At 40.7% G+C, this 25,709-nt stretch overlaps 2 protein-coding genes across 6 annotated transcripts in view; one reads left to right on the top strand and one right to left on the bottom strand.

Annotated features, from left to right (window-relative positions):
- LOC123512401 (aminopeptidase NAALADL1-like) overlaps positions 1–3,585 on the top strand; it is a 25,972-nt gene extending 22,387 nt beyond the window's left edge. For all 5 annotated transcript variants that reach the window (XM_045268785.1, XM_045268788.1, XM_045268789.1 and 2 more), the window contains exons 14-15: positions 1–48; positions 1,470–3,585. The exon at positions 1–48 is cut by the window's left edge and continues 76 nt beyond it. In XM_045268785.1, coding sequence (XP_045124720.1) covers positions 1–48; positions 1,470–1,758 — 337 coding nt within the window. In that variant the 3' untranslated portion in view covers positions 1,759–3,585. The remainder of the gene's footprint in view (positions 49–1,469) is intronic.
- Positions 3,586–16,779: 13,194 nt separating this feature from the next.
- LOC123512402 (acyl-CoA Delta-9 desaturase-like) lies at positions 16,780–24,585 on the bottom strand. Its single transcript, XM_045268790.1, has one exon. It carries the CDS (start codon positions 24,413–24,415, stop codon positions 23,372–23,374), a length of 1,044 nt encoding a protein of 347 aa, XP_045124725.1. The 5' UTR covers positions 24,416–24,585; the 3' UTR covers positions 16,780–23,371.
- Between the last annotated feature and the right edge of the window lie 1,124 nt (positions 24,586–25,709).

Genomic DNA, 25,709 nt, shown 5'->3' with positions numbered 1-25,709 from the left:
CTACGTGAGGCCCTACCCGCAGCACTACCCCGGCGAAGACCACAGGAGGTAAGCAAGCGTTCATCAGTCTTTCATGGTTTTACATTTGTTTTTCTTCGTAAATACGAACACAAAAAAAGATGATCTTTTATTGGCTGTTTTGTCTTTCGTTTATGGGACCACAGGAGGTACATTAGTGTTCCTCAGGATCTTTCAGCTTCTCTTGTGTTTGGCTTTGTAAACAGTACCACAAAACGTTGATAAGATTTTTTTTTTCTTAGGGTCTTTTATTCTCTTTACTTGTTTGGCTTCGTTTATGGGACCACAGTAGATAGACAAAAGTTCTAAGGTCATTGATAGGTTCCTCATGTGTTTGTCTTCGTGTATAGGACCACAGGGAATAGGAAGGACTCTCCAAAGGTCTTTAGTACACTTCACTTATTTCATTGGGCCCCAAGAAGCAGACGAGACTCCTTTTAGATCTTCATTTGACTTATCTTATATTTTGTCCTTGCATAAGGGACCAAAGCAGGCTGGCATAATATCAACGCTATATATATCTCGATATATAACGCTGTGTATAAAAACGCAGCCCATTGTGTCACGTGAAGCTATGAACGTGACGTGACGGTAAAAGATGAGAAGTAAAGATTGGCATTATTATTCTATTCGACTCCTTCTTGTTTTGTGATATGATCTTTGCTAACGACGTGGTCTGTATGTTGTTGGAGGGGGTATGTATGTATGTAGTTAGGTAGGTAGGGAAGTTTGGGAGGGTGGTATGATGTAGGTGTATTTCATGTTTATTTTTCCTTTATACAGCTTCCTTTTTTCATGACTTGTATGTTTCGTTCGTTCGTTGTCTTGATGTATGGGTGTGTTTCTTAATGTTAATCTGAACATATTTTCTATGGGTCTTCTTCATTTTCTTTATTTCTCTTTTAACTGCGTAGTACTTCATTGCCATGTCAAACTGAATTGTATTACTTTTCACAGTAAGGGTCATATTTCTCCACGTACATGTCATTATTTTACATCATTTCACGTCTTCGCGGATCATAATCTTGCAATTTATCAATATCACTCTTTCATCAGTGGGTAAGGTGTGATCAATACTGTTACCCTTTCTTCTATACATAACAATGGGTGATCAATACAATCACTATTTTAATGTACGAGATTCGTCCTTTCTTCCTTTAATGCATCACAAAATGTGGTCAATACACCGTCTCCCTTTCATTTTATGTATGACTTACTTTTTCTTCAGTGCATAACAAGGTATGACCAATGTGCCTATCACTGTACATAATGACTGCTACCCTTTCTTCAATAACTGTCGCTTTCACTCAATGCTCAACAGTCACTGTCTCACTGTACGTATGACTGTAACCCTTTCATCAATGCACAGCAGTCATCATTTCATTGTACATATAGCTTATCTTTCAATGCACAAATAGGCTGACCAATATACTACCTCTCCACTGAGCCAGGCAGGTGGAGCAGCGGCTGTGGTGGCTGGCGAACCTAGAGCGGGGACTTCTGGGACCTCGAGGCGTAGGCCGGTCTTTCACCACACACCTCATGCTAGGACCTGACCCCGAGGACCCAGACACGCCCATCCACTTCCCGCACGCCGTCACTGCCATCACCCACGCCCTACAGCAGAAGACGCCCTGGGAAAGTGTGCACCAGGAGCTGTCCTATGTACTGGCCGCTCTTGCCTCCTATAGACAATTGTTTGCCGGTGACCCTCCTGCAGAAACAGCCTACACTGCCTGAAGAAGTAGTAAAAGAAGAAGAGGGGAGCTGAAGGCGGAAGAGTGGGATAGAAAAGGAATCCATCCAGAAACCTTCCTATATACTGTTTACCTCCTACGTACTTACAGGCAGCTCTGAAGTAGTGGCAGAAGAAAAATAAGCAGAACCCGTCCAGCAACAGTCCTACATATTCACCACCTCCCTAAAAACACAACCTGATATCCTAGTCTTCACCTCTTATGAAATTCAGAAAAGACAACAAAGATCCTTCCAGAAACTCCCTTACATACTTTCAGTCAGCTCCTCTTTACCTTACACAACTCAATGGACACAACACACTGAAGAAGTCGCAGAAGGAGGAAAACTTTCACGAAACGTTTACATCCTCCTCCTACTACAGACAGTTAAAGATGCAGTGACCTCCAGTGCCCTCCCCGTCAGATACAAATACGAGTATATAATTATGAACTTTCACCTACGCGTCTCTACAGCGTCTCCTTCGTAATACCAGCTCGAGACGCTGAGTAGCTGAGAAGCTTTATCGATGCATAAAGAAGTGAATAAAACCAGATACAGAAAAACATGTCAGACAGCAAGTAAACCGTCGCTTCCGTGCCACGAGTAAGTTTGAAAGGAAAAAGTCAAGCAATGAAACGCAGGAAATGTGATGGCGCGTCGTTATTTTTGTTTCAGTGTTCTTATTTTTCTTGGTGATCCGTTTTCTTTGCGACGACCAACCAGCCAGCCAGCCGACCAGCCAGCCAGCAGGCGCAGACGCTCCAGGCATTCAGTGGCTGTACATAATCTGCCTTCACGGGAATAATTGTGCTAACGGTTCTTGTTGATTGAGGTGAAGCATGCCATGCGCAACGCAGCAGACACTCCAGTGACACACTGCTGCCTTCCTTTCTTACTCAAACTCACGATCCGTAACTGAATTCAATTATGAACCTCGACTGAATCCATAGAGTGACAAAAGATACAGATGGAAAAAAGCAACATATCTGTTAGCCACCACGAGGCTGTTATGTTATAAGAGTGACCTTTTATTAATACTCTACTTTCAACCTCGACTGAATAATCATATGACTGGAATGTTAATGAGGAGGAGAAACGTACATCAGCATACTTTTTGACCCTCACGAGGCTGTTGTGTGATAAGTGTGATTTGTATCTGTTAATATACTGCATTAGCATAGCTTCGACTTAATTCTTCGATACACGTCTTAACTGATTTGAACTCAACTAAGCTAAACGTATAATTTTAGTATTTTTTATTAATAAAAAGAGACAAAATCTTCTCTTAACACGACACAAGAAAACATGAAATAAATTTAATTGAACTGAAATTAACTAGACTGAAATGAACTAAACATAATTGCACTAAACTGGAATCAAATTAAATTAATTCTAGACATAACTGAACTTAACTAAACTGGACTGACTGGTTGGACTACGTCGAACTGTACTTAACTGAACTCAAATTAACTGATATGTACTAAACTGAATTTGACATAACACTTTCAGTAACAAGAACACACAACATTTGCTATCACAATAACAAAAACAACAAAAACAGCAACAACAACAACAACAACAACTACTACTACTACTACTACTACTACTACTACTACTACTACTACTACTACTACTACTACTACTACTACTACTACTACTACTACTACTACTACTACTACTACTACTACTACTACTACTACATATCCTCTCCATTAACAGTGTTGTACATAATAAATGAATTAATAAATAAATAATGTGCATGAATGAATAAATGAGTGCAAGAATAATTTAATAAAGTGCGAAAAGAGTGAATAAAAAACTCTATACTCATTTATATTTTGTTCTCCACCTAGTGAGTATCACCTAGTGAGTATTACCTAGTGAGTATCGAGCTTGAACTTTATCACATTTTTTATCAGTTAACTATAATAAAGAAAAGCTAACTGTCTATATATATATATATATATATATATATATATATATATATATATATATATATATATATATATATATATATATATATATATATATATATATATATATATATATATATATATATATATATATATATATGTCTGTTGGATTCTGATCTTCTTTATTAAGTTGGTTCAGGTCAAGTTAGGTAACAGAGGGGGAACTGAACATGGGAGTGAGTTTCAGATTATGGGATTGAGTTGGATGGTATTAGCCAGGCTGAGGCTGTGCGTGTTGCCTCCCACGGCGTCTGCTTTCCCTTCCACGCATTCCAGGTAGTGGGGCAGGGCAGGTGTGCGACGCCACGTGACTCAGCTGATGGATTCAGGTGTGTGTGTGTGTGTGGTGAGTGAATGGGAAGGGATTGATGAGTTGGTAGTGATGAGTGTTGGTAGTAGTAGTAGTAGTAGTAGTAGTAGTAGTAGTAGTAGTAATAGTAGTTGTTGCTGTTGTTGCAGTTGTAGTAGTAGTAGTAGTAGTAGTAGTAGTAGTAGTAGTAGTAGTAGTAGTAGTAGTAGTAGTAGTAGTAGTTGCTATAGTAGTGGCTGTAGTAGTGTAGCAGTAGCAGTGGTGGTGGTGGTGGTGGTGGTGGTGGTGGTGGTGGTGGTGGTGGTTGTGGTGGTGGTGCAGTAGTGGTGGTGGTGGTGGTGGTGGTGGTGGTGGTGGTGGTGGTGGTGGTGGCGGCAACAGCAGTGGCAGCAGCAGGTGGTAGTGGTGGTGGTGGTGGTGGTGGTGGTGGTGGTGGTGGTGGTGGTGGTGGTGGTGGTGGTGAGTGTGGTGGCAGCGGTGGTGGTGGTGGTGGTGGTGGTGGTGGTAATGGTGGTAGTAGTGGTGGTGGTAGTAGTAGTAGTAGTAGTGGTAGTAGAAGAAAAAGTAGTAGTAGTAGTAGTAGTAGTAGTAGTAGTAATAATAGTAGTAGCAGTAGTAGTAGTAGAAGAAAGTAGTAGTAGTAGTAGTAGTAGTAGTAATTGTTGTTGTTGTTGTTGTTGTGGTATTAAACAGAAAGCACAACAAAAACATCAAGCAAAACAAGAATAAAAACAACCAGTAAAACGATAACGAAAAAAACAAGCAACAACAACATCAACAACAACAGGAACAACAACAGCAACAACAAGAAGCCTGACTGTCTTCAGCCTCTTTCTCACCGCAAGAATGTTGAATCTCTTGCTATGTCCCACGGTTATTTTCATGCTAACTGCTCTTCTGATCTTGCTAACTGCATGCCTCCCATCCTCCTGTGGCCTTCCTGCACAAGGAATTTTTCTTCTAGCTCCTACTCTGTCCAACTCGCTAATACAAGAGTTAACCGGTACTCTCATTCATCCATTCCTTTCTCTGGTAATCTCTAGAACTCTCTACCTGCTTCTGTATTTCCAACTTCTTATGACTTGACTTCATTTAAGATGGAGGTTTCATGACATTTATCCCTTTCTTTGGCTAACTTTCTCGGACCTGCAAGGAAACTGGCAACTAAGTGGACTTTTTCGTTTTATGTTGCCCTTGGTCAGCTTTCCCCTTCTTACATAAAAATAATATGAATAATGTAAATGATAATGAAAATAATAATAATAATAATAATAATAATAATAATAATAATAATAATAATAATAATAATAATAATAATAAATAATAATAATAATAATAATAATAATAATAATAATAATAATAATAATAATAATAATAATAATAATAATAATAATAATAATAATAATGATAATAATAATAATAATAGTAATAATAACAGCAACAACAAAAATAACAACAACCGCAACAACATTAATTTAATAAAAGTAACAACAAGCATAACAACAACAAGAACAATAATTAAAACAAAAACCAAGAAAAAAAGCAATACAACATCAACAATAAATAAACAACAACAACAACAACAACAACAACAGATAAGGAACAAAAACAACAACAAACAAAAAAACAACAACAGGAAAACAAGCAAAACCCCATCAACAACAAGCACATTAACAACAATAACAACAAAAAACAAAATAACAGCTACATCAATAGCAACAGTGAAAACAACAGCAATAACAACAAGCAAACAACAACACAACAATAACAAAAACAACAAACAAGACAGCAACAAACAAAACAACAACAATAACAACAACAACAAGCAAAACAAATAAAGCCACAACACCTAAACAATAAAATAAACAAAAACAACAACCAAGAACAACAAACAGCAATGAAAACAACAAAAAAACAAAATAACAACAACAACAACAACAGAACACGACGAAGAACAAGAAGACCAAGACAATACACAACAGCAGCATATGATAATAAATGCGAGCAAGAACGCACACTAAATAATACACAGTCCTCATGAATAATAACCCTGGAAGAAAGACATTGGAAGAAAGACAGTGGAGGGAAAGCAGTGGAAGGAAGGCAGTGGAGGGAAGACAGTGGAGGGACGACAGTGGAGGGAAGGCAGTGGAGGGAAGGCAAGGAAGGGAAGGCAGTGAGGTGAGTGAAGAACGGAGGGAAAAGTGCAGAGACGCAACGCTTCCACGAAACACAACCCGCCTGACTGACCCTACTGGCCCTGGCGTGAACTCAGCACACACACACACACACACACACACACACACACACACACAGGAATATAAAAGTTTTTAGTGTATATGTAATACTGATGGTAGTGATAGGAATAATTGTAACAGTAATAACACTAGTAGCAGTAACAGCAGTAGTAGTTTTGCTGTTGTTATAGTATCAACAACAAAAATAAAATACTAACAGCATTGTCACCAACAAAAATCGGTATATCAAGTGTGTGAATGTGAGAGTGAGTGTGAGTGTACTGTAACAACTACTACTACTACTACTACTACTACTACTACTACTACTACTACTACTACTACTACTACTACTACCACCACCACCACCATCATTATTCTCACCCCACCATATATAACCTCCACCCTACCAACAGCTACACCAAATTTCCATTATATACTCCCATTCAAATAATTCCTTTGTCCTTATATATAGACGGCTTCTTGCTGGCAACTTCCCTTATATGCTAGAGCTAAATAAGGTTATGAATTCTGCCAACCTTCCCTTGAAATATCAATAACAACATCCGTGGAGTTTATTTGAAGATAGCAATAGTAACGTGGTAATTTCATAGTGCATTCCTTCCGGCTCTTGTTTAAGATTCCACGCCAGACCACGGAATATCAAATACCTCATCTGAAGGGAAGATATATTCAATCTTCTCCTTCTTTGAATATTAAATTTTATAATGTTCTTAGTAAATAGATAAGAGTGAAATAAATTATAGAGAAAGAGAAGAGTAAGAGGAATGAAAAAAAAAGAGCTACGTTTGGCATTTTCTAACTAGAGAAAAATTTAAAATGGATAAACAACTACAGAAAACTTGCCGTTAATTGGAATATTCTCTCTCTCTCTCTCTCTCTCTCTCTCTCTCTCTCTCTCTCTCTCTCTCTCTCTCTGAGATGTGCGGTGATGTTCCTCATCTTTAAATTTTCGCTCTCTGATGAGAGTGCGGTGAGAGAGAGAGAGAGAGATTTTCGCTCCTGAGAGAGAGAGAGAGAGAGAGAGAGAGAGAGAGAGAGAGAGAGAGAGAGAGAGAGAGTGTGGGGAGAGGTCATGCAGAAAGGCCTTTCTCTCTCTCTCTCTCTCTCTCTCTCAACAGAACGTAGATCGGTTTCAAGATAAACAAGAAAACACACAAAAGGAGAAGGAAGTGACTTGTTATCTTTCACAATCAACAACAGCAACAATAGCAACGGGAGAACACAAGAGAAGATACAGGGAGACCCTCAGTCTACACGTGGCAATCCCTTATTAAGACTCTACCTGCGTCCAGCTGTCTATCTATCATCTCTACCCATCAGCTTGTTTATATTCGCAACAGTTCCTACTGACTGCTCTGGTAATTTGAGTGCATGTTATAGTCATTCGTGTATTCTAAAGACAGTTTCCTCCTCTTCTCGTTTTCTGTCTAAACTGTTCAATTTTTTTTTCTATTTCCTTTATTTATGAGCTTATCTCCTCTCTTAATGCTTTCTATTGACTATATTGGCAACTCTTAATCTTTCTCTGATATTCTAGTGATCTGTATTTTTGAATGCCAGTGTCTTTCTACTTCGTCTTGAGCTTGAATTCATTCTTGCCCCATCGTGGTTACCAATACGTCTTTCTTTCTTTCTTTCATTTGCATCTAGCATTTAAACTTTCAATGCATTGACCGGATTACCTCTGTCTATTCAAAAATACAGATCAAACATGCCATGCATTGAAAAGTAATACCGAGAATAGCACAAAACATACATCATCTCCCCGTCTCCATCACAAACTATTACCAGATAAGAGAAAACTTGTATTATTGACATTTTTTCCCAGCGCATCGTGACATTAGAGACTCAAGATGCAGCTCTTATTGTCAATACCAGTACGTCTCTTCCTCCTCCTCCTCCTCCTCCTCCTCCTCCTCTTGATGCTGCTCCATTTTCTTATACGCATCTTTTTTGTCTTGTTTTCCTGCTTTTTTTTTTCTTTGTCCTTATTCCACCTCAATATTTTTTTTCCATTACCTCGCCCTCCTCCTCCTGCCCCAGATTCACCTCTTACTCTGGGTCCTTCTCCTCCTCCAGCTCTTCCTCACCCTCTAGCTCCTCCTCCTCCTCCTCCTCCTCCTCCTCTCGCGTCCTCTCTTACCTAACCGGTTTGTGCTGGTGCGGAGCCAGATTCAGACTCAGTTGCAGATTTAGTGAATAGAAGGAAAGTAGAATACATCAGATTGAGTGAAAATATTATTTTCTATTCCTTTTATATGCAGGTGCTGTCTGAATTTATTAGGAGATACAAGATGAACTTTTTATTCTACTATATGACAGATAGAACAAAAAATAGTTGATAAAAAGATATCGAAAAAGAAATTAAATAGAAGACAAAATTAACTTTCTTTGTGATGGGATGGACAAGTGCAGTTGATAGGAAAAGAGTATTCAATAAGAGAAAAATGTAAGGTTTTTTTTTTCATGTGATTGCGTTCATTAAGAATATACGTGGAGTAAATTTCATTCACAAAAATACTTGCACTGGAGTTAAATAATGTAAATGAAAGAATTTTGATGCCATGATTTATATAACAAGTTGTCATCGCAAGCTTAAGGGTATAGATAACTCAACATATGCATCCATAAATAACAAACAACAAAATTAAGGCAAACTCAGAAACATTAAATTCTATATAAACCTTTTACTTCTGCAATTTGCTTTTGTTTCATTACTACTACTGCTACTACTACTACTACTACTACTACTACTACTACTACTACTACTACTGCTGCTGCTACTACTACTGCTACTGCTACTGCTACTTCTACAGTATTACTACTACTACTTCTACTTCTTCTTCTACTACTACTACTACTACTACCACTGCTACCACTGCACCACCACTGCCACCCTTCTACCACTCACCACTGCCACCACTACTACACTGCTACTACTGCCACTGCTACTGCTGCTGCTACTACTACTGTTGCTGCACACCACTATTACTACTTACAACAACATCTACTGCTGCCACCACTACTGCTGCAACCACATTACTACTGCTGCTACAACCAACTACTGTTAACACAACCACTTGCTACTGCTACTACCACTGCCACTGCTGTTGCCACCACCACTACACTACCACTGCTGCTACCACCACCACCACTGCCACCACCACTACCACCACCACCACCACCACCACCACCACCACCACCACCACCACCACCACCACCACCACCACCACCACCACCACCACCACCACCACCACCACCACCACCACCACCACCACCACCACCACCACCACCACCACCACCACCACCACCACCACCACCACCACCACCACCACCACCACCACCACCACCACCACCACCACCACCACCACCACCACCACTGCCACCACCACCACCACCACCACCACCACCACCACCACACCACCACCACCACCACCACCACCACCACCACCACCACCACCACCTGCCACCACCACCACCACACAACCACCACCACCACCACCACCACCACCACCACCACCACCACCACCACCACCACCACCACCACCACCACCACCACCACCACCACCACCACCACCACCACCACCACCACCACCACCACCACACACCACCACCACCACCACCACCACCACCACCACCACCACCACCACCACCACCACCACCACCACCACCACCACCACCACCACCACCACCACCACCACCACCACCACCACCACCACCACCACCACCACCACCACCACCACCACCACCACCACCACCACCACCACCACCACCACCACCACCACCACCACCACCACCACCACCACCACCACCACCACCACCACCACCACCACCACCACCACCACCACCACCACCACCACCACCACCACCACCACCACCACCACCACCACCACCACCACCACTTACCACTACCACCACCACCACTACCACTACTACTGCTACTGCTACTGCTACTACTGCTGCTGCTACTGCTGCTACTACTACTACTACTACTACTACTACTACAACAACTACTACTACTACTACTACTGTTATCTCCACAACTACTGTCAATTACAAGAAACTTATCCCACAAAACATAATCTCGTATCTTAAGTTTCCCCCAGATTTCAAATTGGCCTTTCTGTCTGACCTTCCCTGGCTTTCCCTTCCTCTTTTTCACCTCACGTAGCACAGCAAATAAAACAGATCTTGTCTTAGGATCATATTTAGTAACACTTCATTTTCCAGTACGATTATTTTTAAAAGTGACAGAGAAGACTGGTCATGGTTTTTATAGTGTTTCTTCTGTATATGATGTAGAGATCCTGTTAATATGTTACTAGAACCGTAAGAAATAAAGTGTCAGTCTTAGAATCATATTCAGAAATGCTTTGCTCTAGATTACCACGACTATCACTAAAACTTTAAAAACACTCTCATTGAAAAAAAACATGTCACTTGACCACGATTATTTTTAAAGTCCACAGAGACGATTATCCTGTTCCTTAAGAGTGTTTCTCCTGTTCATAACGTAAAACTCTTGTCAATTTGTCACTAGAAATGTAAAAGCACTCTCGAATTCTATTCATTTCAACTATAAAACTTCTGAAGCTTTTGGAAGGTTGAATAAAAGTGTTTCAGAATCAGCAAGTGTTCAGTAAATCAGTGGAGATTGATTGCCCTGGGACGAAGAATAAGTGAAGGCCAGTGGACGTGATATGGACGAATGGAATAATTGAGTGGACTTGTGGGAGAGAGTGGAGTAGAAAGGAGAGACTTATTTGGTTATTCACTCTCTCTCTCTCTCTCTCTCTCTCTCTCTCTCTCTCTCTCTCTCTCTCTCTCTCTCTCTCTCTCTCTCTCTCTCTCTCTCTCTCTCTCTCTGTTGCTACTTTAAGAAAAAAAAAAGCTGTTATCTCTTTAACGTAAAAAATAAGATATAGAAGTTTTGTCCCTATAAGAAAAAATATATATGGAGGAGAAAATTAATATCTAGTTTAGATGACAACTTTGTGTGTGTGTGTGTGTGTGTGTGTGTGTGTGTGTGTGTGTGTGTGTGTGTGTGTTGACATTTTTTTGAAAAGCAATGGTTTCAGCATTGAAGATTGACGCAGATAAAGAGGAGGAGGAGGAGGAGGAGGAGGAGGAGGAGGAGGAGGAGGAAGAAAAAAACAAGGAGAGGAGACAACATGGAAACGTATAGACATTATAATTTATTAATATCGTATGTTTATAAAAGAACAATGATGAGGAGGAGGAGGAGATAAAAAGATACGTGCGTGCCAGTAATATAACTTATCAACTCTGTATCCTGAGTGAAGAGGAGGAGGAGGAGGAGGAGGAGGAGGAGGAGGAGGAGGAGGAGGAGGAGGAAAGGAGAAGGAGTATGGACGGTGACGGTGAAGAAAGAAGGAAATAATAAAATAAAAGTAAACAGAAAGGAAAGTAAGAGAAAGCAGTTAATTTTCTCTGAACTCTTGTACTCACAAAATTTATCTTAAGAGAGAGAGAGAGAGAGAGAGAGAGAGAGAGAGAGAGAGAGAGAGAGAGAGAGAGAGAGAGAGAGAGATGATTTAGGTGGAAGAAGTGTTAAAAATCTAGTATCTTTTTTACAACAAACTCACCTTTCACACGTCATTAATCACCCAAAAATTCACCCCAACAAACCCAATCAAACCCCTCTTTCATTACCCCAGTTCCACCACACCTAACCACAGTAACACCATCCCACTAGTCACCCAAAGTCATCCCACCACCTTATCACACTTCCTCACCCCTCACTGACATAAAGGACCAGTGCCGGGTTACAGATGTTTATCTGAGTTAGCCGGACACACGATAGCTAAGTCACAGCTCACAGGCCTCCGACTAGACAAAGTTAGTTAGCTGAAACTTGTTGTGAGATGTTCACTAAAGATGATAGAGAAGGAGCGTTGTTGTGAGTTAGGTTCTGCCTGGAGTAACTAAACCACTTCATTACCATGACGTGTTTTCATGTTCATTTTGGTTACTGTTTGGCAATTTTATATAGGTTCAGAAACTTGTGTGGATTAGAATAGTGAAGACTCTGACCATTAATCCCTTTCTAATGTAAATAAAATCTTCTAATCATACCCAAACTCTTGGTAAGAAAGCATCCCAGTAGTGAAAGAGTTAATGAGGGAACCGGGTATGTATAACCGACCACTCCATGAATCTTGCTGACTTACGGAATGTGCAGTAAAGTTAGGTTTACATCAGGATCCATTACAACTGAATTAGGTCTCATCACTTTATATTTCCCTCTTGTGACAATAGTTCCGACATCCCTAAAATTTTCCATTCCTAAGCTAACCTGACCTAACCTAGCCTAGCCCAGCCTAATCTAACCTAACCTAACCTAAGCAAACCCAAACCGCCCTATTACACACATCTTTATTTCCTCATCCCATCGTCACCCTTACAGTAACATCCTATCTTCACCCCTACCATCATCCAGGCTCTAATTCTACCAATCAGCCCATGCTCAACTCACTCCTCATCAGCCCAGACCAGCTATCCTCCCCAGGTCGATAATATGCAAGGGCGTGGTAGCAGGTATGTTTGTGTTAGCATGGGTGTGGATGGACGTGGATGGGCGTGGATGAGCGGTGGTAGAACAGCTATCTACAACTATTTCTACTAGATATTACTACTATAACTACTACTACTATCACTACTACTATCACTGGTATTTCCGCTACCGCCACAGCTTATACCACTATTAACATATTTATCACCACCACTACCACTACCACCACCAAGAAAACAATAACAGCAATAACAACAAGACCATGACCACCACGCCACTGGAACGCCACAACAACCTTTAAAATGAGAGAGAGAGAGAGAGAGAGAGAGAGAGAGAGAGAGAGAGAGAGAGAGAGAGAGAGTGCCCCTTTAAGTCGCGCGTCGTGTTACCCAGACCTTCCCTCCACCTCTGTCTTCACTCCACTTTTCTCTCCACTAGTTTCCTTCTCTCTCTCTCTCTCTCTCTCTCTCTCTCTCTCTCTCTCAATCTCTCTCTCTCTAATTCTCCATTATTTTTTTTTCAGTTTTCCTCTCTTTTTCTTCTACTCCGTTCTTCTCTTCACTAATTTCCTCTTGTTTCCTTTCTTTTTCTTTCTTCCATTTCTTTTCCCATTCATACTTCTCTTTCCTTCCTTCTTTCATCTTTCTGCATCTTTTATCTTCTTCTATCATCTACTCTCTCTCTCTCTCTCTCTCTCTCTCTCTCTCACCTGCTTAGTTCTCTGGTTTTCCCTTAAGCATCCTCGAGCGCATGTATTTCTTCTTACAGTTGTTTTCCTTTACTTCCTGTTCTAACTCTCTCTTTGTCCAGATCTGGCTTTCTCTTTCCTTCTTTTCCTATTATCTTCTTAATTTAACTTATCTTGGGCTGACGGCAAATAACTTCCTCAGGGCTTTCTTAGCTAAACCCAATCATAACCTAAACTCACTTAATCTAATCTGAGCAACTTATTCTAATTAACCTATTCTAATCGTAATCTAGTCCCAAAATAATCTAATATAATGTAATCTAGCCCCATCTCATCTAACTAAATTAACTTTAACTAGTTTTACTTAACGTTATCTAATCTAATGTAACTTATACATAATCTAATTAATTTAATCTTATTTCATCTAACTTTAACATAATTTAACCTATCCCAATCTACCGTACCATAACTTAACATATCATAATTCAACCTTAACTTACAGAATACATTTCTTCTTAAGGTTGAAGAAGGACTGAAATAAAACATCTCATGACATGAGAGATTTAAGAAAAAAAAAATAAACAATTAAATAAACTGAACAATATTGTACATACACGCACTACTACTTCTACCACTACCACTACTACTACTACTAATACTCTACACTAATGTTACGCACACATTTATACACACAGAATCACGGCTATGTGCGTGTAAGTAGACGCGTGTAGTGCTTGCACTCATAAATTTCATGTACATTGTCACGCACACCCGCACATGAATGAAGAAATGTACTCACATCATACACACACACACACACACGGATACAACTGAATCTCTCTCTCTCTCTCTCATTGATCATGATAGCATGAAAAGCTGAATGATTAATTAATAGAATATCATGACCAGTCCTTTATTCATGTATCAGTAAAGCAAGACTTGTTTATGTATGCGATTCTTACTATTCATGGTTCTATTTTGTTTATGATTCTTTTTATATAGTGCTTTCAATCATTCTCTCTCTCTCTCTCTCTCTCTCTCTCTGCCCAGGGGTAACTGAAACAACTATTCACGGTCGTTACTTTATTGACCACAGTTTTGATAATTATCCAAGGAAGACTATCAGACTATTGAAAAAATAAAATAAAAATAAGACACGTAGATTCAAAAGGTATATAATTCCATTCTTAAAAAATAACACTATGAACCTTATCAACCTTTTTCTTTTTAGTTTGCTTACTTTTTAACTGCTTTAATTTTCCAGATTCCTGAAGTACACTTAAGAAATACTTTCTAGTAAATTTTAGGTATTAGTTGTATGTATATCATTTTTCTTACTTATTTACCTTTATTTTTCTATATCAGAGAGCCGTAATAAAATAATTCAACCTTCCATGGTAAATCATGCAGGTTATATCAGTAATCTTAAGGAGTGTACAGCCCACGCCATAAATCCTGTACTTGTAGCTCACTCATTCCCACAATGCTTCGCTCTTCCCATCAAACACTATTAAATCTGCTAGGCTTAGGAGACTAAGTTCCTCCTTTCCATGACTTAAACTCGTTTAAGAAGGCTTCAAAACACTAATTCTTCAGGTTTTAATCATCCACTTGCGTTTTTTAGTGATTGACTGGCACCTCGGTGAAACTTCTAAGATTAACAAACATTTACGAAAAAACTTCAAAGCACAGTGGGAGATAACTATGGTACATTACATGACTTTTGACGAAAACTGTACGAAGGTTTAGGTAAGAGAGACAGGCGGTGCAGAAGCCGAAGCCTGAATCCAAGCGTGAGGTCTAAGGAGTAACTTGCTATAGCTTGCCCACGCCTTACCATCACATCACAGGCGAGAGGAGGAAGAATAGACATTAAAACGAGTCTTAATATTGACTTGTCCGGAAAAGAAGTGAAGAAGTGGGCTGATTTGGTGAAGATTTTAGTGTTTGAATGAAAGATGTTTGGATTTCTAAATGTAATGGAAAGAGAGAGAGAGAGAGAGAGAGAGAGAGAGAGAGAGAGAGAGAGAGAGAGAGAGAGAGAGAGAGAGTGTGTGTGTGTGTGTTAAAACAATAAAAATTGTGAAAGGTTTTGTTTGAGTAAATAAGAGAGAGCTGAGGAGAGATTCTTTTTTTCTGAAGGGAGTAGAAATAGAGGGAGAGATGGGAATGGAGGGAAAGCGAAAGGGGTGGAAAGGAGGAGGGTGGGGGGATGAGGCGATAGAGGGATTCTAAGTGGAGGGGGAAGAAGGGAGGAAAGGGAAGGGGTGGTGGTAGTGATGGTGGCGAAGTCAGTGTAGAGAGAGAGAGAGAGAGAGAGAGAGAGAGAGAGAGAGAGAGAGAGAGAGAGAGAGAGAGAGAGAGAGAGAGAGAGAGAGAGAGAGAGAGAGAGAGGTTATTTGATACGAAACATTAGAAGTGACAGAGGTAATTTAAGCAGTGGCAGTAATAGTAGTAGTAATAGCAACAGCAGCAGGGGTCATGATGGCAAGACGTGGGATAACCAGGTTTGATCCAGCTTGGTATAATGATAATAATAATAGTAATAATAATAATAATGACGCCTTTCCTCTCCCTAAAAAGTTTGCATTGTGGTACATATCACAGAAGATTCTTGGTAAATTACTTTAAACTTCCTTTTTTTTTTTTTTTGCCCCTACTACAATACGCTTATCAATAACTGTAAGCATGATATAACCAACAGCTAAGTGCAGAAGGAAGAGGAGGAGGAACAGGGAGAAAGTCCTTGTGTGTGTGTGTGTGAGTGGGTCTGTGTGACAGCGTGACTCGCGTATTCAGAAACCACTCTCACCACGACCATTTTAAAAAACCAAAGATGATTAACCGGGTTACCAAAAGTATCTTTTGTTAATAATGTAGGAATCTTCTTAATCTGACACTAGAACAGTTAAAACACCCTTAAAACTATTATAACTTCAATTTGAACCAAATTAAAGTAATGTAGGTGTAGCAGTGTTTCAGAATACTGTTGTTTAAACATCCGAGCAGTGAATGGCAGGTCGCTATATGAGGTGCCCAGGTGTTGGTATTCAAGTGGCTCTACTGGTGAGGGTCAGGTATGGCTATGCGTCCTTGCTACAGTCACCTTGAAACGGGAACAGAGTGCACGCTGAAGTGACAGGAGTCCAGGAACTGATCAAGAAGCACTGCAACAACACAACATGTATATGTACGCTCGCTCACACACACGTTCACACACACACACACACACGCACAGGACTTGTAGTAATAATACTCAAGAACCGAATATATAGTGTTATACTTCAACCATCATCATCTTGTTCACAACCGGAAAAAGGAGCAAGATATACATAACAAAAATAAATAGAAAAAAATCATTGGGCAAGCTTCATTATATAAGAAGTATATACACAAATCCACCAAAAATAAAGCTTTTCTTGTGGGGGTTATTATGGAACATCACCATTATCTCCACCTATTACTTAGCATATAGTGGTGCTATGAATATCCTGAACGTGGTGTGGTGCGCTCTACTTCATACACTGACAGCTGGCCATGAGCACCTTTAAGAGAAGAAACTAGGGAAACGATGCCCTGACATAATGACCAAAGAAGAGGTGATATTCTGCCAGTTGGCCTAACACACCATTATTAGAAAAAAATTAAGAAATTATATGAATAACCAAAAACAAGAACTGGTATACGGTCTAGACCGCTGGCTTTGACACCCCTACAAGTAAGAGAAGGAAGAATAAACAAAAACTGGTATTCTAACAAATGGTCAAAACAAACACTTACAAGGGGACCAAGAACGATGATAGAATACACTCTTAGATAGAATCGTGATATAGATTACCAAAACAAGAGCTGGTACACAACTGGCCAGACAAAAAAAAAAAAAAATAAATAAATAATAATAATAAAATAAAAAAAAATAAAAAAAATAAATAAAAAGTAAAAGAATTAAGGGAATGACAAGGAAGGAAGATAACTTGATATAAATGAACAAAGCAAGAGATAATTTACAAGTAAAATACTCTGATATAGAGGAAGATACACACATTAGATATTATAACGGAGTCTGTGTATAAAGGTGGCCAGAATACAATGCTACAAAGTACAGGTATAGAACACGAGGCCATTACACAATACGGGAACACGAGACTCCTAACATGAGACCAAAACCTTTACTGGTATAACGGGGTCCAGGTATAAAGGTGGGCGAGAACATGGAATGACAAAAGCTACAAGTGACTCCAGGTATACGTAGAACGAGTGGCGAATACAAAGAAATAAGAGACTTCTAATAAAGAGGCCACACGTCTGGTCATATAATATTATATACCTTTGTAGAAAGAGAGCCCTGGTATAGAGATCAAAACATTATAACTAAAAAAAACACGTCACATACCGAAAATAAACAAACTACCTGTCACGTTTTCAGGTGTACGGAATAAAAAGAACGGTTATGAACACCAATCACGTGATTTTAACTACAACACGGGCCTTCCAAGTGAAGTAAAATATTCATTTGACATTAATATCAGAAAACTAAGAGATAGTTGATACACTGGATACGTAATTATTATAACCATTAACAACACAAAGCCCAATCAGTAATCAAAATGCATTCCTGAACAGACAGTCAGGTAAAATAAAGGTAAGAGCACTCCTCATTACACAAACCCAACACAAATAATATAGTCAAGTATCACAATAATAAATCATACACTTCATCAAAATGCAGGTATAAGAGGAAGATGACATCCCCCTTATTAACCACGAGTGCTTCATCTCTACTTGGCCCTAATATGGAAACAAACCAGGAATTCATTACGGAAACAAACCAGGAATTCATTATCAAAATCATAAGCAGATAATTTACACACTCAGTCAGCATGCATGGCCACGTGTAAATGAAGGGTGGGAGAACGTCGTCATGCATCACATGTACTAAAGTCAGGTAAGAAAACGAGACATGAATTCATTAACAAAACCACAAACCTGGTACACATTTCCCTTTATCGATCAGTATGCATGGCCAGGTAAAGATAAAGGGATGGAGAACCTTCATACAATCACGTGTTCTTGGCTAAGGTATACAAGGCAAGAAATAAAAATTTCAATAACAAAATTAAACATTTCACATCTACAATCAGTTTGCATGGCCACGTTAACATAGGGACGCCAGTACCTCCTTAATTACCACGATTACTTCATTTCTGCTTTGCCCAGGTAAGAAGTAGACAGGCATGATAGGTAGGAAGCTCCGGCCAACAGAAGTAAAGCCAGCACACACTCCATGTCTCAACAGAATCCCATAGTGAACCACAGTCATTGTTCTCCACGGATCACCTCAAGACTCGATGCCTCGGTGCAGAGTATTTGTAAACCTAAATCTAACACCATGCAACATCCTTCTACCCTTACTAGCTTCCTTTCATTAGACCTTTATACGATTAGCCTAGTTCAGGAGGGTATATAGAGTTACTGTTTCTACGTACGGTTTTCATTTAGCATCAAATTCAGATTTACAAATCCCCTTCATCATAGGTTAGCGAATCTACAGATGTTCCTTCATTACTTGTGTCGGTATAATACGTACGTTTATAATGACTATACTGACAACGATAGTGCTTCACAAACATGTATATATAATAATGATATATAATGAAAGGCTGCAGCACTAGTAAAGATATATAAATACACAATAATACACCACCTTTCCTATTTTTTTTTCTTTTTTTACACAAGTTATTAAACACCGAAACACAAAACACACGTCATCAAAAACAAGTCATAATATAAGAGGCATAGCAAGTGAGGGGCGGGCGGGAGGACGGAACCACAATCAGCTGACTAAGTAAACAAACCAGCGTGATTCAGCGTGACTCCTCCGCGGCGAGCCTCATAAAAACCCTAGCAGTGTTAGGGAGAAGGGACAGGAGGAGAGAAGGAGTAACGGGATGAGATAAGGAAGATGAAGGGAGGATAAAAGAGGATTTTACTGGGATAAGGGACGAGAGGAGGGAGGGAAGAGTTATAAGGATGTGATAAGGAGAGGAGGATATTAATGTGGAAACGAAGATAAAAGTAAGGAACATAAGATTTTTTTCCGTGTCTGAGATAAGGGAAGGGAGGAGGAAGGAGAGAGGAGTCAAACGGATGATGTAAAGATGGGAGGATACATAAATTGATAAATTACCCTGACAAAGTGAAAACAAGAGACAAATGTATCAGAGGAAAGGGATTTTAAACTGTTAGAGGTAAGAAATCCAAGATATTAAGGAGAAAACGAGACAAAAGATGAGAGTCGAAAGCAAAGATAAAGAAAAGAGGATAGAAGAGCAAAATAATAAAAGGAATACGGAGTAAAAAAATAGATGACAAGGAGTGAAAGTACATAGAGGACACATAAGTAAGATGATGAGCTCCAGATAAGCACTCGGATAAAAACATGACAAAAATAAATTAATCAAGGGAAAACAATATCAATCAAAGAATAACTAATAGTGAAAGTGAACAACTAAAGTACAACTAAATATGATAGGAAACCCTAGATAAACTCATGGGGAGGATAGAGGTATAGAAAGAGGGTCAGGTGAAAGTACATGGCGGGGAAAGATAGGGAGGTATCGAAGCGGAAAAAATGCACATGTACTTTGAACTCCCCGCCACCCCCACCCACGCCCCCAAAAAAAAAAAAAAAAAAAAAAAAAAAACAGCTGTACTCAACTTGTTGGCCACGTGTTGCGGTCACAGATTCATCCTGGCATGAAAATGAATGCACACTAACTATTTTCTCGAACCTTCTTTCCCCGCTGGACATGTAATGGGAAAGAGAGAGAGAGAGAGAGAGAGAGAGAGAGAGAGAGAGAGAGAGAGAGAGAGAGAGAGAGAGAGAGAGAGAGAGAGAGAGGGAAGGAGGCGACATACGAAAAAAAGACATGGAAACAGCAAGGAAAGTAGGTAGTAATAGGAAGGGCCATGGAAAGGAAAGAAAAGGAAAGATTGAAATGGAAGGAAAAAGAAAAGTGAAAGGTAGTAAAAGGGAGAAAAAAAAGGTAAAAAGATGAAATTCAAGGGGAAAAAAAAGGAGGTACTGAAGGAAGGAAAAGAGAAAGAAGCGATAACACATGAGCGATGATCAGAATAATCAAGGAAATATGGGATGGGAAGGGAGAAAATGTAGGGGAATATGACCAGGAGGAAAGAAAGAGGAAAGGGGCTGAGCAGGGCCTGAAAACTTGAGGGAAGGGAAAGGAGTCTGTTAGGACCTGTGGGAGACCTGAAGGGAGGAGAGATATTGAACAATAGGAAAGGTACTCAGGATTATCGAGAGAGAGAGAGAGAGAGAGAGAGAGAGAGAGAGAGAGAGAGAGAGAGAGAGAGAGAGAGAGAGAGAGAGAGAGAGTGATAAAAGGGTTAGGTAGGAGAAGGGAGAGAATCACGAGGAAAAGGACGGCTAGTTAGTTAAAGGGGAGGGGGGATTAAGAAAACACGTGTGGGTAATGGGGGGGGGGTTTGATCTGGAAGGAAGGGAAGGAAACAGGTGTAGGTTTGCCTGCAGCGAGGGGCTCATAGATAGTTAGTTTCCGGAAGGGAGGGAAAGAAGTGAAGGGAAGGGGATTGGCACAGTGGGGGGACAGGGAACACCTGAAGGGTTGGTCCGTATGGGATGGAGAGGGAAACACGTGGCTAGGATCTCATGAGCTCAGCAATGACTAGAGTGACAAGGACCTTACTTTTGTGGTCCTCGTGAAGGTCAGTAACACGTGGCTAATTAGTTTCACTCACGCTGCCCATAAATTAAAACTTAAGGCGCTCAAATTATCTTCCGTCAGTCAGTCAGTCAGGACAAAATGTAGTGATGAAAAGAGGGAAGAACAATGTTAGAAATAATAGTAATAGTATATAGAAACATAATATCGATGAAAATAACTGTAAAAAGTCAAGAACATTTACAGAAAAAAAAATTCAATAATGCAATATATGTATGAGTAGTACAAAAGTGTATAAAAGTCAAGTATTATTACTTATAACCCATAAAACACAAAAAAACTCAACATAATAAAAAAAAAGTTTTTTTTTTCTTTAACACCGCCATTTAGTGAACCCAACCTCAACACAACCAGCATTTAAATAAGACCAGGGCGGCAGAAGTGACTGGTTGTCTTCCAGGTTGTGAGCGTGTACCGTAAGCTCTACATAGACTAACTTCTCTCATGAACATTGCACGCAGAAAATTCCCTCAGAGTAGTTCCTAACATGATTAATTAAGTTATTCTATGTTTGGTTTGGTAAGGCAAGGTAATGTGTAATGTGAGATGAGGTAAGGTGAGGAGAAGTAAGTTAAGAAAGTTAAGGTAAGGTTAGGTAAGGAAAGGTAAGGTAAGATTAGGTTAAGTAAGAAGGTAACGTAAAGTAAGGTAAGGTTAAATAAGGTTAAGTAGGGTAAGATAAGGTAAGGTAAGGTAAGGTAAGGTAACGTACGGTAAAGTAAGGTAAGATGAGATGAAGCAGTAGGGTAATGTTATGTAAAGTAATATCATGGGAATTTATCAACAAGGAGAATTGCAGGTGAATACATCATGGAATAACCTTCGTGTGTGGACATAGTTGTTATTGACACGAAAACTTATCAGGAATAACAACACGCAACACAAACGCAGGAAGACAAGCAGTGACTGGTAACTTTCCCTTGCAACACTGAGTTTGATAAGCTTTCACTACTTGCATCAACGCCAAAGCCTGGGTAACACTGTGTTGGGTTAAGAGCAACACAAGATCTAATAACGATAAGAGTGACTACCTTTCTTTGCAACACTTGTGAACAAAAGGCCTTCATTTGAATAAATAATATTGTATTGTCTTAATAACAACACAACGCGACACAAGACATAATGAAAATAAAAATGAATGACTACCTTCATGCAACTTCTGGAAGTGATACGCCCCGGGGCCTTCACTTGGTAACACAATCTAGGTAACACTGCATTGTCTTAAACGCAACACAACGCATCATAAGACAAGATAAAAAAAAAAAATCATCTTTGCAACATCCTGGAAGTGGTAAGGGACCTTCACTCCACACTCCGCAGTATCAACACAGGGTCTAGGTAACACTGTTCTCCCAGGTGCAACACGTCAGCACACCTCACGCACGCACCGATCGAGAGGCCAAGGAACCACAGTCTCGAGTGTTGCCAAATGTTTTCTTTCATCTTTTTGTAAGTGTTCAGGTGTTTCGACGCTTCATGAAGTTTCGATACTACTACTGTAGTGAGTGAGACAGATTGTTTTGAGGTGCAGTTCCTTGGTGTGTTGATATACATGTAAACTAAATAAATGTATATGTACGAGGAGGCTTTGGCGTGTAGCTAAGACATTCAGAACATGTACTAATACTTCTTCTATGTATATTTCATATCAGCAGAGTTCTCACAGGTAAAAAATACTTCGGTCCCTATGTATTCCTTTGACAACTATTCTTATGTATAGCATTGATGTATATTCATCATTGCATCAACTTTCAAAACTTTGCAAATATAGAAGGCAATGGATTATATATAATATATAATACGTACCGTACAAGAACCATTCATTCCTTTAATAGTTATATAATCTAACTGGGAGGAGCAAATATGGGATTCATCATCATTACATTAAATCATCTCAGTTTGCAAGGAATTGATATTTTTAAGTTACTTCAAGAGACACACTCATACCGCCTTACGTTCTAGATTATTGTGCATGTGAAGGGTGCGGGGTGTGGGGCGGGGCGGGGCGGTGGTGGAGAGGACGAGGAGGGTGTGGCGTTGCGTGGTGGGTCGTGACGGGGTGTGGCGGGGCAGAGCAGGATGGGGCGGGGCTCTACTTGGTCTTGGTCTTGACGTATATCGGGACGTAGGACGGATCGCCGGTACGGTTGATGCGTCTGTCGATCATTTCCGGCGTGACGGTCCTCAGGTCATACGCCAGGCCCACTTTGCTGCACAGGTCGATGGCTAGGCTGGTAATATTGTAGTTAATGAGCCCGCCGAATTCAGCCGTACGGTAATCCCAGGGGAAGACGTGGTGGTAGTTGTGCCAGCCCTCCCCCAGGGACAGATAGGCCACCACAGAGTTCTGTGAGGGGTAGATGTTCTTGTCGAAGGGTTTGCTGCCCACCCAGTGCGCCAGGGAGTTGACGAACCAAGTGACGTGCAGCACGAGGGTGTAGCGCAGGAAGCCAGCCACCATGAGCGCCGTGATGAAACGCTCCTCCCACATCATCCAGGGAATGACAGTAGGCAGCACGAAACACATGGTCACCACTAGCGGGAGGTAGTACTTTCGCTGCAGTATCACCACTATGTCTTTCTCCAGGTCAGACAGGTCGAGGCGGCGGCCTTTTTCGATGACACTCGGGTGCTTGCGGTACATCAGCCAACCCATGTGCGAGAAGAAAAAGCCGCGTCGTGCATTGTGTGGGTCGGCGTCTGTCTCGCTGTATTTGTGATGCACGCGATGGTCCCTCGCCCACTCGTAGATGTCGTTTTGAAAGGCTATGGTCTGACACACACCGAGAATTATACGCAGGGGCAACGTAGCCTTGAAGGAGCGGTGAGACCATAGCCGGTGTGCTCCCATGGTGATCCCCAGCGCGGCCATGAAGTAAAGCACCACACTGAAAGCGAGGGTTTTCCACTGCGCTACGAAGATTGCTTCGTAAAGGCCGTACACGCTGTATATGTGAAGCAGAAAGAACAGTATCACGTTTTTCCAGACCACCTTCGACCAGTCCACATTTCGCAGGTCAGAGAGTATTTTTCGAATGTCAATGTTAATTTCTCGCACCTCCAACACGTCATGGTGCTCCTCTTCGCCCTCTAGCAAGTCGTCCTTCAGTACCTGGTCTGGGGCTTGGGGCGCCATTGCGAGCACAGAGTGAGTGGCGGGTCAGAGCAGCTGTCTTTGATCTGCGTGCCACCAAGACAACGGCAAGCGAGTGTAAGTAAGCAAGGATCAACCGCAAAACTCCACTGGTCTCGTCTGACTGGTGGTGGAGCGTCTCGGCGCACCAGCATATTGTCAACACTCTTCTGGGCGGGGCTTGGCTGCAGCCTTCACGTCTCCTCTGAATATTAACTCCCTGCATTTATTTAGTGATCATTTTCGCCTCCAAACACACCGGTAAGTCTTCCCACATAATACCTGGCTCACAGGGAAGATGTAGTCAAGTCGTAGTGTGTGGGCGTACTTGCGTGTGCCTGTGGAGGCTTCCAGACACAGTTACTTAGCGCGGTAAACACATCGATTCATGGCACCAACCAGTGACGAGGGTTGCAGTGACGTCACAAAGAGGTCCCTTCAAAGGAAACTCGCTTACACAACAACTGCAGGAAGTTATAATATGAAGGTAATTAATCACTATACAAATAAACAGGAGGTGCTATAGGTGTGTTTGAAAGATACTGACACCCATTCCAGACGCCCAACACCTGTACACTCTAATCGGATGAGTTTTCTGCCCATCACGCCTCTTCCTTGCTATGGGGTCCGGGTTCCGTATGTGACTCATCAGCCTTACGTCCCGGGGATGTGACAGGGAAGTAGGAATATTGGGAAGACCAACGTGGCTTTATCAACTGATATCCAATCAAACACACACACACACACACACACACACACACAAGCGAAAGTCACATCCTACTACGCAGGGGAAAGAAAACTTGAACGGACTCATAAAGTTGCTCTTATACACATTAACCCCGCAGGAAATATACAAAAAAATATAATAATGTACAGTTTCTCTTCCTTCCTTCTCCTTTCTCCTTCGCCGCCTTAGTGCGTGATGGAAATGGTAAACTGTTGGAATAATTGTTATGTTATAAAATGTAATAAAGGTGTGTGTGTGTGTGTGTGTGTGTGTGTGTGTGTGTGTGTGTGTGTGTGTGTGTGTGTGTGTGTGTGTGTGTACTACTACTACTACTACTACTACTACTACTACTACTACTACTACTACTACTACTACTACTACTACTTCTACTACTACTACTATTACTACTACTACTACCAAGAGACCTCACCTACACTGTAAGAGGCTCGGTACCTAACATTCTAAGCTTCAGGCGTTACACAAGGAAGGTTCACCATTGTTTACAAATACTGTGTCCATTCATAGTAATATCATGAAGACAGTTCAGGCAAAGCAGTTGTTTTCATCTTA

This window comes from Portunus trituberculatus, chromosome 33 (assembly GCF_017591435.1).
Source record: "Portunus trituberculatus isolate SZX2019 chromosome 33, ASM1759143v1, whole genome shotgun sequence".
NCBI lineage: Eukaryota > Metazoa > Arthropoda > Malacostraca > Decapoda > Portunidae > Portunus > Portunus trituberculatus.
Note: the sequence above shows the minus strand (reverse complement) of the source record. Positions and strands in the feature narration are given on the sequence as shown.

Bases quoted from the DNA above. Each gene is read 5' to 3' on its own strand.
- LOC123512402 (XM_045268790.1), bottom strand. From the start codon at position 24,415: ATGGCGCCCCAAGCCCCAGACCAGGTACTGAAGGACGACTTGCTAGAG.